The 15262-nt window shown below is 32.9% G+C and overlaps 1 protein-coding gene and 2 long non-coding RNA genes across 3 annotated transcripts; 2 read left to right on the top strand and 1 right to left on the bottom strand.

The window, feature by feature from the left end:
* The first annotated feature begins 7817 nt into the window (after positions 1 to 7817).
* Positions 7818 to 8627, top strand: LOC148209310 (uncharacterized). Its single transcript, XM_088117481.1, has one exon. The coding sequence runs from the start codon at positions 7818 to 7820 to the stop codon at positions 8625 to 8627; it is 810 nt and encodes a 269-aa protein (XP_087973607.1).
* Positions 8628 to 8799: 172 nt separating this feature from the next.
* Positions 8800 to 9371, bottom strand: LOC148209309 (uncharacterized). Its single transcript, XR_015787054.1, has 2 exons — positions 9230 to 9371; positions 8800 to 9143 (listed from the first exon to the last, which is right to left on the bottom strand). It is a non-coding gene; the product is annotated as an uncharacterized LOC148209309 (long non-coding RNA).
* A 3395-nt stretch (positions 9372 to 12766) lies between these two features.
* LOC148209308 (uncharacterized) lies at positions 12767 to 14509 on the top strand. The gene is made up of 2 exons (XR_015787034.1): positions 12767 to 12905; positions 14263 to 14509. It is a non-coding gene; the product is annotated as an uncharacterized LOC148209308 (long non-coding RNA).
* The last annotated feature ends 753 nt before the right edge of the window (positions 14510 to 15262 follow it).

Raw genomic sequence — 15262 nt, 5'->3', positions numbered from 1 at the left:
ATAAAAATATTTAAATCTACTCAAATAACTGATAGAAAGTTAATCTTAATCTAAATCTAACTCAACAAGTTAATACATCAATATCAATTAGAAGGTCTTATACTGGAAAAAAAACAAAAAAATTAATGGTAAAAGTTAAGATGCTTATTTTTCAAAATTTTTATTAAAATAAATTAATTTTACAAAAGAGTATAAATTAGTACGGAATTTAGACTAAAATATTTATTTTTAGTTCGGTGTCTTTGAAAATTTAGCTTACGGCCACTATTTGGACCTATCCATAATCCCTTGTCTATTTATAACTTTTTAAATATTTTTAAGGTTGAAAAACATTTTCATCATTGTATTTTTGCTAAAGTAACAATTTAGTTCATGAACTTTAATTTGTAACGATTTAGTCAATGTACTTTCAAATTGATAACAATTTAGTCCTTGAACTTTAACATGTAATAATTTAGTTATTGTAATTTAAAGTTGGTAACGATTTAGTACTTATCGTGAATATATTTTTTTTTGTTAAGTTTCTTATATATATATAGATTGATAAACTATAGAGGGACCAAACATGTTTATAAATTAGAAAGGTCAAATTATTTTTTGATAAAATTTGACATTTAATTTTAATAAATTATTAAGATTAAATTGTCATAAATTTTAAACTACATGAACTAAATCATTACAAGTAAAGTTCAGGATTAAATTGTTACTTTAGTGAAAATGCATGGACTAAATCGTTACAAACTAAAGTTCATGAACAAAATTATTACTTTAGTGAAAGTATAAGAATCGAAAGTGTTTTTCAACGTAATAGTTAAATTAAAATTTTTTTTTTTAACTCGGTGAAGAGTTTTGTTCCGTAGAATATGAAAAGATTGGTGTGCTGGTTTTTTCCCTTTTTTTTTCTTTTTTTTTTTAGCTTTACATTAAATTTGCTGCAAAATCTTTTACTGCTTTTTGCCTTTAATGGACTGTCTCCAACCTCTCTCTCTCTCTCTCTCTCTCTCTTGTCTGTCATTATCATTAGTTGGCATTGGGACTTGGAAACCCAATGACCTATGCTTTCAAATAATACTCTCTCTCCCTCTCTGCTTTACAAAATTGGCAATTTAATACTTAATATAAGAAATAACCTTTGTGGTAAAAATATAATAAGGATTAAGGATGGGGGTATTCTGGAAATTTTATTTTTGCTTTTTTATAATTACAAATTTAGGAAGAATATATCTGAATATAATTGTTTTTAGAAATCACCCTCTTCAGAATAATTGTCAAATAATTCCCAAGTTTCTCACCTAATAATTGGTCTTGTACTCTACACAATTTAACAAACTATTTTAAAATTAAGACAAAATATATAGTTTTGGACCATTTTAATTGATAAGTTTTCAAATCTCGTTCAAAGTTAATGAAAATAATGACGTGCATACAGTCCATTACTCATAAACATGAACTTTGATTATCTATTTACGATATAGATTTGAATTAATTGATTATCTATGAAATCGAAAATCGTGTTCAGAATATTTTTTTTATGAAATATCATGGAGTGAAACTATTTTTTCTATCATCTCACAAATAACCCATGAGAGGTATAAAATAATGGAGGAACGACAAAAACATTACAAGTAATTAATTTACAAAATTAATGTATAATGTTAAAATTAATTAAGAACGTTATTAGTAATAAAATATTTTATAATGTTAAATAAAAATTAAATTCATAAATAAATTTAAAACGCAATTCCCCCACTCTTTGCTTTACTTAAAAAATAAATTGCATGTAAAATATATTCTTCTTTCAAAATTCAATCAAATTCAAAGTTAGTTTTAATTCAATCGAATTCATTTTTTTCCCTTTTAGAATGCATTGAAATACAATAGTTCTCCGAACATCTAAAAATAAGGTAGAAAACATTTTAATAAGAGTAAGAGTGTCAAGTTTTGGCCGAACGAGACCAATAAAATATCTCCCATGGTAAAGGTACACGAAGATGGTATACTCCAAGTTCTATAAAACAGTCTCATTTCTTTTAGTTTTATTAATTTAAATTGAAACACTAGGTATATTAGCTTAAGTTAATTGAGTGATATTATTTGCTCTGAGAGAATATTTTGTGTGGTTGAAATCGAGGAGACAAATCTTTGTGATTATAATAAGTTTTCACATAATAGGTTTTATTTTCGTGGGGTGTGGGGTTTCTCCGATTTGAAGTTTTCCATGTAATTAATTTGTGGGCGTGAATTTTTCTTTTAGTTTCTCAGTTATTTTCTATTTATTCGATTTTTTTCTATCAAAGAGCTCGATTATATTAAACTAAAGTGAATTCCGAATACTAAATATGATCTTGAAGGAAGGTCGAAGAATGAGAAAATTTTGGGAAAAGGAGAAGACAAGGGGAAAAAGGATATGCTACTTTTAATGATAATAGAGGGGGATTTTAAAATTAGATTCCTTGGTACCATATATTCATATTGGAGGCCCTATTCATTATTGTCATTTGTGTAAACGACAGAGATTATGATTAAAATTAAAGTTAATGTATATTTTTATTAAAGTTAATGCATAGTTAATAATATTGGCTGTTTATGAGATTCCATATATCCACCGCGTCTTGCTTTTGCAACTTTTTATTTACTCTTCATCCTTAATTTTTTGCTTAAAACTTTTAACAAACGTGTACATTTTTTTGAGGATCTCTATGCATGATTTAGTTAAATTTTATGAGTTATTTTCAAAATATTTTTTATCAACTCTAAAATCTACCTTTTTTTCCTACTCAACTTTAAATTCCAACATAATTAGTTAAATAGAAAAAAACTAGAGGTCATAAATTTGAAGAGTTTGCTTCGACATGGAAACGAAGACTTTCGAGAACAAATATTGGACCAGAAAAAAAAAAGAGGATATTACACGTAAATTGACATTATATTATATGCATTTGAACGATATTTAACTACTGATCGGAAAGTAAGAATTCATAATTGACTTCTATTATATTTTTGACAGGGGAGAGAGGAATATTGAAAATGTGAGATGAGAGATTTTTTTATTTTAAAAAATAAAATAGCTGTCAATTTTTTAATTGTGGGAAAGATTAGTTAGGATGTGAGCATTATTCTTGTGTGTATTTAACATGATAATGACTAGTATTAGTAAAGCGGATTTGTGAAATTTAACCAAATTATAAGAACTAAATTTATTTTTTAAAACTATAAATATCAAATTTGAACTAAATTTAAATCATAAAAATGAGATTAAAACTTAAAAAAAGAAAAAGAAACTAAAACATAAGATGTAGAACGTCAAATATTTATTGACACTTACTTATTAAACAAGTTAAATTTTCATGCGAAATTAAAAGTAAAACAAAATATTTAAAAGTTACTGTTGTAAAAAAAAGTTTATTAACAAATAAGGTTTATATTCTTCTTCTTCTAATTATTTATTAAATATTCCAATTTGGATGATGTTATAGTACACTCTTTTTTCTTTACCTCCCTCTTAAAATGAGTTTGATGCTAAAAGTGTAACTTTAATTGAATGACCAAATTCATTTAATTTATTTATTAGATATTTTCAGAAGAAAAAAAAACATATTGTATTTAACTTTGTGATTATTATCCTTACCATAATTTTTATTAAATAGCTTTACTTTCATCTTAAACTCAATCTCTTCCAAGTTTTCACATACATTGAATTAAATTAAATTAAGCAAGTTTCATAATGATTTTCTCTCTCTGTGGATAAAGTGAGCTTTTTTCCATCAATTAAAGGAAGCACGTCTGAGATTTTTAAATAATTACGAATCTTAGAATCGTACTAATTAATTTCACATAGTTCAAAATATAATCAAGTATTAATCTTCTGAGTGGATCTTTAATTAGTTAATTAATTAATTAATAACTAACTAAACAATTAATATTGCTTAAACCCTGACAGCTGCTCATCTGGCTTTGACTGTTCACATTTATATTTAATTAATTGTTTATTTCAATCGTTAATTTTGGATAGGTGAAGATTGTTTTTTCTTTCCTCCAATAATAATGCATTAATAAAAATTCACTTAATCCAATATTATTCATATCTTTTCCCCACCTTTTTTTTATATAGATAGATATTATCTTTTATAGTTACTTAAAATAAATTAAACAGTTTATGTTGGGTCATTTTTCTTTTTTGAAAAAATATAGGTGAAGTTGCCCTTTTTAATAATTTCACGGATGAAATATAACTTTAGGTTAAATTATATCTTACCGATAGTTAATAGTTCATATCTCACTTCGTTGGAAATTATAAAGTATTAACTTTAAAAATAAATTGATATTCACTCGTTAATTTTTTTGAGCTATTGTTTATATATCATTCATTCAAATCGACATATATATAAACTTATTAATTTTTTACATTAACATTAATTAAAATTATATTTATTAACTAATGACATAAACTACATTACGGGTAAGATTTAACTTAGGTCTAAAACTAAATTAATCAAATTTTCTAAAATGTATAGGAACCAAACTAAAAACAAAAATTAAAAATGAATCTAAATATTACCTTTTCAAAGGCTGATTTTTTACCCAATTCACTACAACAATCTAAACTTTAGATGTCAGTTGACATTTTTTAAACAATGTGGAATTACTACTATATAATGAGATAATGTTGAAAAAATACATCTTTTAGTAATTTTGTTTAAATTGAACGTAATTTTGTAATAACCATCGTTGGAGACATATATATAATGGCAGTTCATCAATGTCGTGTTAAAAAAAATTCAGAGTTAAACTATCATATTTCTAAAAGATTTTTATTAAACTAAGTATACTTGTTCTCTAAGTTGAATAAAATTTAGTGAGTTAAGTTAATTAACATTTAAGGATGATAAATATTCCTCAAGTGTTGTGAACTTAATGAAATCATATGATTGCATTGCATTATGAGATTGGTTGTTGAAGGGTTGTTTTCAAACTTTTATCTTTCATATCACTTTTTGGCCATCAAAACTTTTCTCCCTCAATCCCCAATTCATCCATATGGAATCCAACTTTAATTTCTTCAGCACAAGTGTGGGGATCTTCCTCTATGTACTTGATGAAACTTTAGTAAATTTCTTCTTCAATTGTCTACATATGTTGTTGCTTACCAAAGTTAATGTGCAAAGGCAAAAGAAGTCTCCATTACGTATAAGAAACTTATAATTATTTGAACCTAGCATTATTGTAAATAACTTTTTAGTGGCTAGAGATGATTTAATATGATATCATGGTAAAAAAAAAGACTGACTAGGACTCGTATATATAAAATTTATATTTGGGTTTCCATGTTAGAGAGAAAGTTATTTGATTGAATAAATGTCTTTAATTGAAGGACTACATTAGAGGATAAAGTTTGAATGGTAAAATACATGGATCCAAAAGACTATTACACCCTTGACCAGAGAAAAAACATCGTCATTAATTAACCATTATCCCAGTATATATAAACTCCAAAATCTATTACATTTGATGTTACAAATATTCGATAGTTTACTTTTCACTAATGAATTAATGCTTTGTGTTTTTTTAATTATTTTTTTGGAAAGGTAATGAATGCTTTGTTTGTAAAGGTGTCACTATCAAATTTTTTTTCCCAAAAAGAATAATATGGGCTAGAGTTGTGGAGTTTCCATGTTCACAAACAGCAAATTTTTCTTACATTGTATTGAGGAAGGGATGTTTGTAATGCTTGAAAAAGATGTTGAATTTTGACTCATATTCTCATTTAAATGTCACAATCTTATCCACAAAGGTTACCAAAATGACTAGGCCATGAACCATATATACATTAATAACAAAAAGGGTATGCCAAACTCTCCTCATCTTCACTCTTTTATACGATTGGTTCGTTACCCGTCCAAATCAATCCAAATTCATCTTTTTTCTGAGTGCTTTTTTCACTCCTCCTCTACATTTTTCTTTCATTTTTCATTTTTGATAATTTCAACATAGCGTTTATTGATTAAAATTGGAAGCAACCGTATGTCCATAATCTCTGTGCAATAGAGAATCTTACATAGATAGATCTAAAACTAAATCTATGTAGATACGAGTTCAAAATAGACTAAAATAGAAGTTATTTAGTATTTTTAAAATTTTGTTCTAGAAAGTATTTGTTTAATCATCTTGAGAGAGTGAGTTTCTTCAAGTCTTTAAATAACCAAAGACAGTGTTTTACTTGTTAAGGTAGAGATGAAAAGCATTACCTATTCGATAAAATCTAAAAGTGCATGTTTTTCTCACTAAAATTGTTGGGATTTTTGTTATTTTGAATGTAGTTTTTTTAGATGATATTTAAAAATATTCATAAAAATTCTTTGAAGTGATTTTAGAGAAAACACTTTTAACTTGTGTTTTCTTTTTATCCCAATAGATTGTGTGTAAAAAACTTTTATGGGAGACTTCTTTCCAATTAGTCCTAAGGAAAAAAAAATTTTGAGATAAATTTTGACCAATTATCAATTGCTATGTCAATATTTTAAATAAAAGACAATGATATTTGGAACCAACCACAAATTTACATGTTATAAGTTGCAAATCAAATTATGACATGTGTGACTGATTAGATAAGCTAATGTAGAGATTGAGTTCAAATCCATATCATACAAGAAGAATGCTCCTATAATATCTATTAAAACTCTATAAATAGAGGAATGGTCCTATAATATGTATTAAAACTCTATAAATGGAGGAAGTCACCTCTCATTTGTAATATTTAGAAGAATTCAAATTCAGAACCTAGTAGAATGAGTTGGATTTTAGAGCCAACATTCAAAATCATCTACAAGCATTCAGAAATTAGAATCATTGATAAGTTCCAAGCTGTCAAAGACTTCGTCAAGTTGCGAGAACTTCACCTACTGCAAGCTGAAGACCTCATCAAGTTGCGTAACTGAAGAACTTCGTTAAGGAACAAGTCAAAGACTTCTCGTAAAATTGCATAACCAAAATCTTCAAAAGTCGAAGACCCTAAAGATCTTTCAACAAGTAAGAAGCTGAAAACGCTAACTTCTTTATTTTGAGAACAAGCTCAACCTCGAAGTTTGCATAGCGAGAAAAAGCATCAAAGGATCACATAATAGAGATTGTAACACTTACATACATATACACAAATACTGATTCGAGTTTCTTTCTCTAAAATTCCTCGCCCGCAATATGTTTTGCTGCCTTTTAAGAATTAAAAAAAAAAATACTCTTGGCTTTAAAAAAGTTCAGAAAGTAATTTTAATCTGGCCATCACTAATAGAACTGATTTATGAGCACTTATGGTAATTTATTTAACTACACTGGTATTTATCATTACGGGTCATTTTGTTTCCAAGTTTGGATCGGCTCTCGTTGAAAATGAGTAGTTCTGTAAATGGGTTGCAAAACATGAAGTGAAATATGGTTGATTGGATTTCTGTAGGAACAATTTGAGGTACCCATTTCTCGAATGGCCCAATCAGACCCTGGACCAAAAGCCCAATTAGCCGGCGGCCCACAGGCTTAGCAATTTGATATAAATGGGCCGCTTAGTGAAAAAAAAAAATCTAATATATATATTTCTAGAAATGACAACAAACAAAAGCAAAACAAGTTAACATCATCTTCCATTAAGGAAGACAACCATAAAGGGCACAAGCACTGCAGGCCCTAGATCCACATCGCGCGGTCGAGAAGGAGGAGCCGCCTTTCTCCCAAGCATGGACGCGCCCATCCCGACGGGTTCGGGGATCCAGTCTCGTACGTTGAGATGTTTGAGGGAAATATGGATTTTTTTGGCCGCAAGCGACGCTATGAAATACCGAGCATTCCAAATAGCTCTGGAAGGCTCGACGAGATTATGGTACCGACAGCTGAAGCCCAGGTCAATCGACAGTTATCAACAGATGAGAAGGTTGTTCATCAATCAGTTCTCAGCTCGGCAGTTATTGAAGTTGCCGCCTTCCCACCTCGGAACAGTGAAGCAACAGGACAACAAGTCCCTTACGGAGTACATCGCTCGGTTCATAGACGAGGATGTCAAGGTGGTGAGTTGTACCAACGACATTGTCATGACCGAGCTCGCCAGTATATTGATGGCCTGGAGTTGTAGAAGGCCAACGGAGCCAGGCGAAGCAGCCGCGATAAAGTTCAAGACCAGAAGTCTCCCCGTTCCAAGAAGCGACGTAGTGATGATCGAAGTTTGTCTCGACGAACTGACGACGACAAGAATAGAGGTCTGCGTGAATGCCTCAATCGTGGAGACCTACACAGCAGTCGAAGACACCGACATGGAGGCGCTGTTCACAGCCTCAGAAAAGCTCAAGCTCCACCAACCCTTGGGAAAGCGGGACAAACAACTCTACTACCGATTCCATAAGGATCACGACCACGATACCTCCCGTTGCTTTCATCTGAAGGAGCAGGTCGAGGATTTGATCCGGAGAGGTTATTTGAAGAAGTATTTCGGCAGTAGAGAACAAGCTGAGCCAGAGGGATCAGCTCGGGAGGAGAAGCGAGAGAGATCACAGCCGCCCAGACGAAAGGGAGATCGCCCTGCCGTTATAAACACCATTCACGGGGTCCGAGCGGGGGACAGTCAGGGTAGAAAACAAAAGCTTTAGCCCGAGAAGCAACACATGAGGTCTGTACCTCGTACTCTAAGGAGCCCGCGATGCCGATATTATTCGACGAGCAGGACGGTGAAGGGATGCATATGCCCCATAATGACGCTTTGATAATCGCCGGCGGAAACTATTAGCACGTAAGTAAATTATTTTCAAATAAGGACAAAAGTAAGTAGCACGTAGAACATCTATTAGCCAAAAGTAAATTGTAAATTAAAACATTAAAGGATTTTTAAATGTTTATCTTAATGGTTAACTATTTTATAATTTTAAATTTATATATTTGTCTCTTCCTCATTGTAGGTGCATGGTATGGGCCGATCACCATCTTCCTCGCTTATTAGAGACCTGCGACTCATCATGCCAATAGTCCACATCGCCAGGTCATCTTCATTTGTTTCTTCTCTTCAATTCAACGGTCGACATCTCCCAGATTTTCCGTTGAATTTCACAGGTTGGTCACGAACTAATTAGAGTGAGCCGTCGAAGTGCAATCTCAAGTGACAGAGGGATCTATACAGAAAACAAACTCTCTGACACCCAAAGTAGAGTGAGCTGGATCAGTTATAGTAGATCGTTTTCGGATAGAAGTTGCGTACCTGATATGTAGAGTGGAGTGTCCCTTTTATAGGCAAGCGGGAGAGACAAGATTGTTGGAACCATTCCGATCAGCGGTTACGATTGTTTGGCCCCCAGGTCCGTAGTTGGACACGTGGAGTGGTTCCTTAGATTGGTGGTGAGTGACAATTCTTCTCAGCTCTATATAACGTCAGTTTGGCGAGTATTGATAATCCTTTTTATCCATTCCGATGACTTCGAGTTGAGTTGGAACATACACATGTTGATTCTTAATTTTACCACCAACAATGTCTTTTAGCAAGTGAAGGAGGAAAATATAGCAAAGGATGGGAGGCTAATGGGAGAGAAGAAGGGGAGAGAAGAAAAAAAATATGGGAAAAAGAAAAAAAGAAAAAAAAAAGAGTGAAAAAAAATATGCATTAGTTGTCAAATGTTTCGTAAATATAAATATTTATAGGAAAATCATGTAAAATCCCCATTAAAACGTATCCCAGTAGAAAAAAGAATCCTTTGGCTAGTTTAAAACTTTGGCAAAATGGTTTAAAGACGACATGTCGACCCTCCTCCTTCGGCCCGGGCTTGGGACCGGCTGTGTTAAAAACACAGGCGGAGTTACATTTTCATTTTAAGATCTTCAAAATTTTAATTATTGAATATTTTAAAATGATATAAAACTTCAGTTGATTTTGATTTAATCTGATATCAATTTTTCATGTTTCAAATGTTTAAAATTAAAATAAATTTGTTTAACTTTTTTTTCCTTCCAAATTAGGGTAAACAAATTTATTTTTAATTTTGGAATATCGTCAATTCGTCATTGATTTGAATCGATTCTCCGAAACCCGCATTAGTTGAAGAGCGAGAATGCGAAGGAGTTACATTTTCATTTTAAGATCTTCAAAAATTTAATTATTGAAGACCTTAAAATGATATAAACTTCAGTTTATTTTGATTTAATCTGAAATTAATTTTTCATGTTTCAAATGTTTAAAATTAAATTAAATTTGTTTACCCTTTTTTCCTTCCAAATTAAATTTTGGAGTACCCTCAATTCGTGGTTGATTGGAATCGGTTCTCCAGAACCCGCATCAGTTGAAGAGCGAGAATGAGAAGGCCGCCATTGACAGAGCAAACACCGGCCAACTTATCCAGCAAAACCTCGCCGGAAGGAAGGCGGTCGCCATTAGGAAGAAGATAATGCAGGTTAAAACCGAACCAAATTTCTCGAGTTTGTTTCCGAATCTTGGAAAGGAATTTCGAAGAGTAACGCCACAAAACGAAACTCCAAAGCTTATCACCACCATTACCTCTGCAATCTGTAGGGACAGAGAAGGTGGAATCTGTGAAGAAACGACCAATCCAATGGCGGCCTGAAATGTAAGACTCAAGATCATCTCCCCAAAGTTCGTCGAGCGATTCGTCCTTGGATGGCTCTGGAATTCGTTAACGACGTACAATGGAAGCGTTCGATGTTGCAGAGCGCCGTGCCTCCTTCGACTCGGTGCCATGGCGTGAATAAATCTGGTAATGATCCGATATTGATTTTCTGAATTACTTTCGTCGAATCTAGGTTTTAATTTGGTTAAGATTGAACGAGTACGGGATAGAGCATGTTTTATGAGATTCCGAAAGGAAAATGGCGGGTGATCTGAAGGTTGTGGAACTGGAGGTGAATGGGAAGAAGCCATTGTTGTGGTGAGTTTGAATGCTAGCGATCCTCGCTTATAAGATGATAAGAGGGATGAGTTTTGGGAAGAAAGTTGAATGCTCTGCTTTCGGCCGGTGAAATTCAGTCAAAAGAGATGAGTCCTGTGGTTTATCTCTCAAAACATTGCTTTCTAGAGTGAGCAAGAATCTAAGAAAGAGACTGTGCCACTGATCTATCTTTAATTTTCAAATTAAATCCTATTTTGTTGAACTTTAATTTTTAAAGATTTTGTTAAGTTTCTAACTTCATCCACTATTTTGACTCTGCTATTGCTTTTAATCAGAGAGGTTCATTTTCTCCCTGTGACAGGATATTCAGGGATACACCTTAAAGGGAGTGGAGAATTCCCGTTTAGATTTTCCACCTCGACATTTTTTTCATTTACCTAAATGATGCATTCCCTCTCCTCATTCTCCTGAAACAATTTTTTTAAAAATATTAATTTATACTCGAGGATGTGTTGAAATGATTAAACCAGTGAAGTTTTATCATGTTAAATTAAGCCATTAGTAAGAACTTTTTTTAATTAATTGAGAAATAGTCTTAAAATAAAAAAAAAAAAAAGCTGGAAATAATTGTCTGTGGGAAACCCGATCCACACGAATTCCCTGTGAGAATCTCCACCCTGATCCTCGTGAAGGAATTTCACGGGGATGAGGAATTAAATGGGAGGCGAAGACGGGGATGGGGAAGGCTTCCCCGTCCCTAGCCCGCCCCATGAACATCCATACTTCTGACTTGATTAATTTGATCATACACTTTTAAAATATTTTTTTTAATACTTTCGTTTTATACGGTTTCATATAAATTTATAGCTATATTTCAACAAATTTAGTGGGGGAAAAGCCAAAAGCGAGTATAACTCAATCGTAATTGGCATATATCTCCAACCAAGAGGTTGTGAGTTTGATCCTCACCTTCACATATTGTACTAAAAAAAATTTAGTGGGTGAAAGTATCAAGACAATTAGATAAAAATGAAAATGAATGGACCAAAATTATCATTTTTTTAAAAAATATATAGATAAAAATAATTATTTTAAAAGTACATCGACTAAGACGAATTGACTATTGTATAAGTACATAAAACAAAACGAATTAATACTGAAATTAAAGAGACCAAAATAGTATCTAAATTTAAATCTTATTTTTCATATTTTTATCCTACAGCTTTCATCCGTTTTACTTGTCCAACTTTCAAAACATCAGCTTCCTTTACTTAATGTCAATTTCAGTCCATGTAACCTTAATACTTGGCTCCTGAATTTTTAGAAAGAAATTGTTTGAATCAAACAAGTTTATTAATTAACCACACCTACTAACTATAGATTCAATCTGATAAACAGTGAATTCATTGACGAGGAAATTTCCTAGCAATTTGCGATCAATCACGAGTCAAGTCAGTTGACTTGCTTTCTTTGTGGAATTTCGGTCGGGATCATAGTGTTTTGTGTATTTCTATGGCTCTTGGATTCTCTTTCTTTTGCTTTTTTTCTTTTTCTTTTTTGTCCCTTTTCTCTCTCCAATGGCCTCACTTCCCAGAAGCTTCAAAAAATCAACAGCCCTTTAGGAAGTTCCTTGGAAGATTCTCACAAAGGCTTTATTTTCTGTCATGGCCAGAGAAGAAATTTCCCTGCAGAAGCTGCTTTAAAATCAGCCGACTTCAACTATAAATGTGACCAAATAACACAGATCCCCCATACAGGTTCCCTAGGATTTTATGGCAATGAAGAACACTGGAGATGTCAAAATGACTCCAGAAACTTCTTTTGCCCAGCATTTCCATGTCCTTCATAAGACATGTTCGAGCTTGGACATTTCAACCAATATCCTGCACTGTATACTGTGCTTCTCCTTCAAAACAGTCACTCTCATTCTCTTGTTTCCTTTTGAGCAAGTGAATGGGAATCCTGTGCCTACTATAATCTTCAAGGGCCATCCTTCAACATTTCATGCCTTTCTAATTTCAGTTGTGATGGCATTCTCAGGTGCGTTTAACGCCTTGATGCTTGCTACTAATAAGCCAAAAATCGCAAAGTTTTGCAGCCACTATTCCATGGTGTTTATGGCCTCAGCTGTAGTTTTATTGATATGGGCTGTGTTGCAGACAGTTTTAACCTGGATGATGGTAGGAAGGAGGCATGTTTAGATGTTTCCCCTGCTCCGTTTCGTCCCCGACTACATCAGTTTCGGGGGGAGCATCACAGACATTTCCTATAACAGAAGAGTTCCAAAAATCTGAGACTTGTGCAAGTCTCCAAGAGATGCATTAATCACAAGGAACTTTTTGAATATTTCAAGGGGATTCTCTAATCCAAGACCTTGTGTACGTTAAGAAAGTGAAAAGAAAGTTTACAGGAGAATAGAAATCCCAATCCATTAGAAAAAAATTTCTCCAAGTTGGATAATTATTTTCCACCTCAATCTATGAGTCGTTTACTATTCTTTAGATATCTCTGGTTAAGCACTTTATCCTAACGAAGTTTCATATCTCGAAGTCATGGTTCAATGTAGTATTGTCCTACGCCTAGTATCCTCTTATCAGGAGTGTTGTTTATTATAATTCTCTTTCATATTTTGGTGTATTCTATACTAACTTGATATGTTCTTGTTGAATTAGTTAGAAGTTAAGATTACGTGGAATTACTTAGGAGTTGTTTTAAAGTTGTTTAGATTTTGTGTTTAAATTTAGCAAATAAATAACCTTAGGGAAGTTAGGAGGTTATTCCTAGATTTTGTTTCCTCTTGTAACCTATAATTTATTTCTTCTCTCTAGTGTCTCTATCCTGTATCAGAGCTAGGTTTAGATTGACACCAGAATGGTTAAAACAGCCATGATGACTGATGTGTGGAAGGATGAGAGTTCCTAAGGATCGAATACGACCTCAATTTCTATCCCTAAAAGCACAGCCACGACACCTCACATATCTATCTCTGAAAACACTTCGCTCCAAATTACCTCTGCAAAACTCAACGGAAAAAATACCAATGAGGTTGAGTCTACTCCTTCGTCAAGTTTCGTGACACAACGAGGTATTTTTAGTGCAGCTTTAACAAGTCAGCAACATTCCGATCAGTGGATGTTAGATTCGGGTGCAACTGATCATATGATCGCTTTTCATGATATGTTTACCATGTACTCACCCAACCCGATTCAAACACATGTCAAGCTTGCAGATGGTCATTGGCCATTATTAAGGGCTTTAGTTCTGTTATTCTTAGCCCGAACATTACATTGCACTCAGTGCTCCATGTGCCTAAATTATGTTCCAATCGAATTTATGTTCAGAAGTTGACTCATGATTTAAAGTGTCAGGCCCTGTTCACTGACTCTGTTTATTTTAGGACTTGATAATGGGAACGACGATTGGCAGTGCTGATGGCTTTGAAGGGCTCTACTACTTCAGAGGACCAAGTCTAAGAAATAAACAAGTTCTCCAGGTTGGCAGTGAGTCGAATTCTAGAGAACAACAAATGCTACTTTTATATCGCCGTTTAGGGCACCTGAGTTTTCAGTATCTTAAACATTTGTATCCTTCACTTTTTCATAAAGATGACCTTTTTACTTTTTCATAAAGATGACATTTTTACTTGCGAAGTGTGTCAACTTGAAAAACACCCTCGTACATCTTATCCTTCTGTTGAGTATATACCATCCAGTCTATTCACACTGATTCATAGTGATTTATGGGGGTCGTCTCGCATCAAAACTATGTCCGGTAAACGTTGGTTCCTTACCTTCACTGATGACCACACTAGGATTTGTTGGGTCCGTTTACTTAAAGAAAAATCAGAAACTGCATCAATCTTTCAACAGTTTCATTCTCTCATTCATAATCAATTTAATACGTGAATTAAAATTCTTCGCACAAATAAGGGGACAGAATATTTTAATCAAACATTGGGAACTTTCCTGTCTCAAAATGAAATGATTCACCAAAGTTCTTGTGTCATTACCCCCAACAAAATGGTATAGCTGAAAGGAAAAATAGGCATCTTTTAGAAACTGCCCGTGCTCTCATGTTCACCAATTTTGTTCCTAACCGTTTTTTGGTGATGATGTCCTTACTGCTTGTTATCTCATTAATCGGATGCCCTCTCGTGTTCTGAAATTTAACACTCCACTATAAATCTTACTCACTATTTATCCGCAAATCCGATCTGTCCTCACAATCCCCCTCAAAATATTTGGATGTACTGCATTCACTCATGTTTATGATCACGAACGTCACAAATTGGAGCCAAAAGCCAGAAAGTGTGTCTTCCTTGGTTACTCCCCTACTCAGAAAGGCTATAAATGCTATTGTCCAATCACCAATAAATTTTACACTACCATGGATGTCAC

This window comes from Momordica charantia, assembly GCF_013281855.1.
Source record: "Momordica charantia cultivar OHB3-1 chromosome 9 unlocalized genomic scaffold, Mcharantia_2.0 BLBB01000009.1, whole genome shotgun sequence".
Lineage (NCBI taxonomy): Eukaryota > Viridiplantae > Streptophyta > Magnoliopsida > Cucurbitales > Cucurbitaceae > Momordica > Momordica charantia.
Note: the sequence above shows the minus strand (reverse complement) of the source record. Positions and strands in the feature narration are given on the sequence as shown.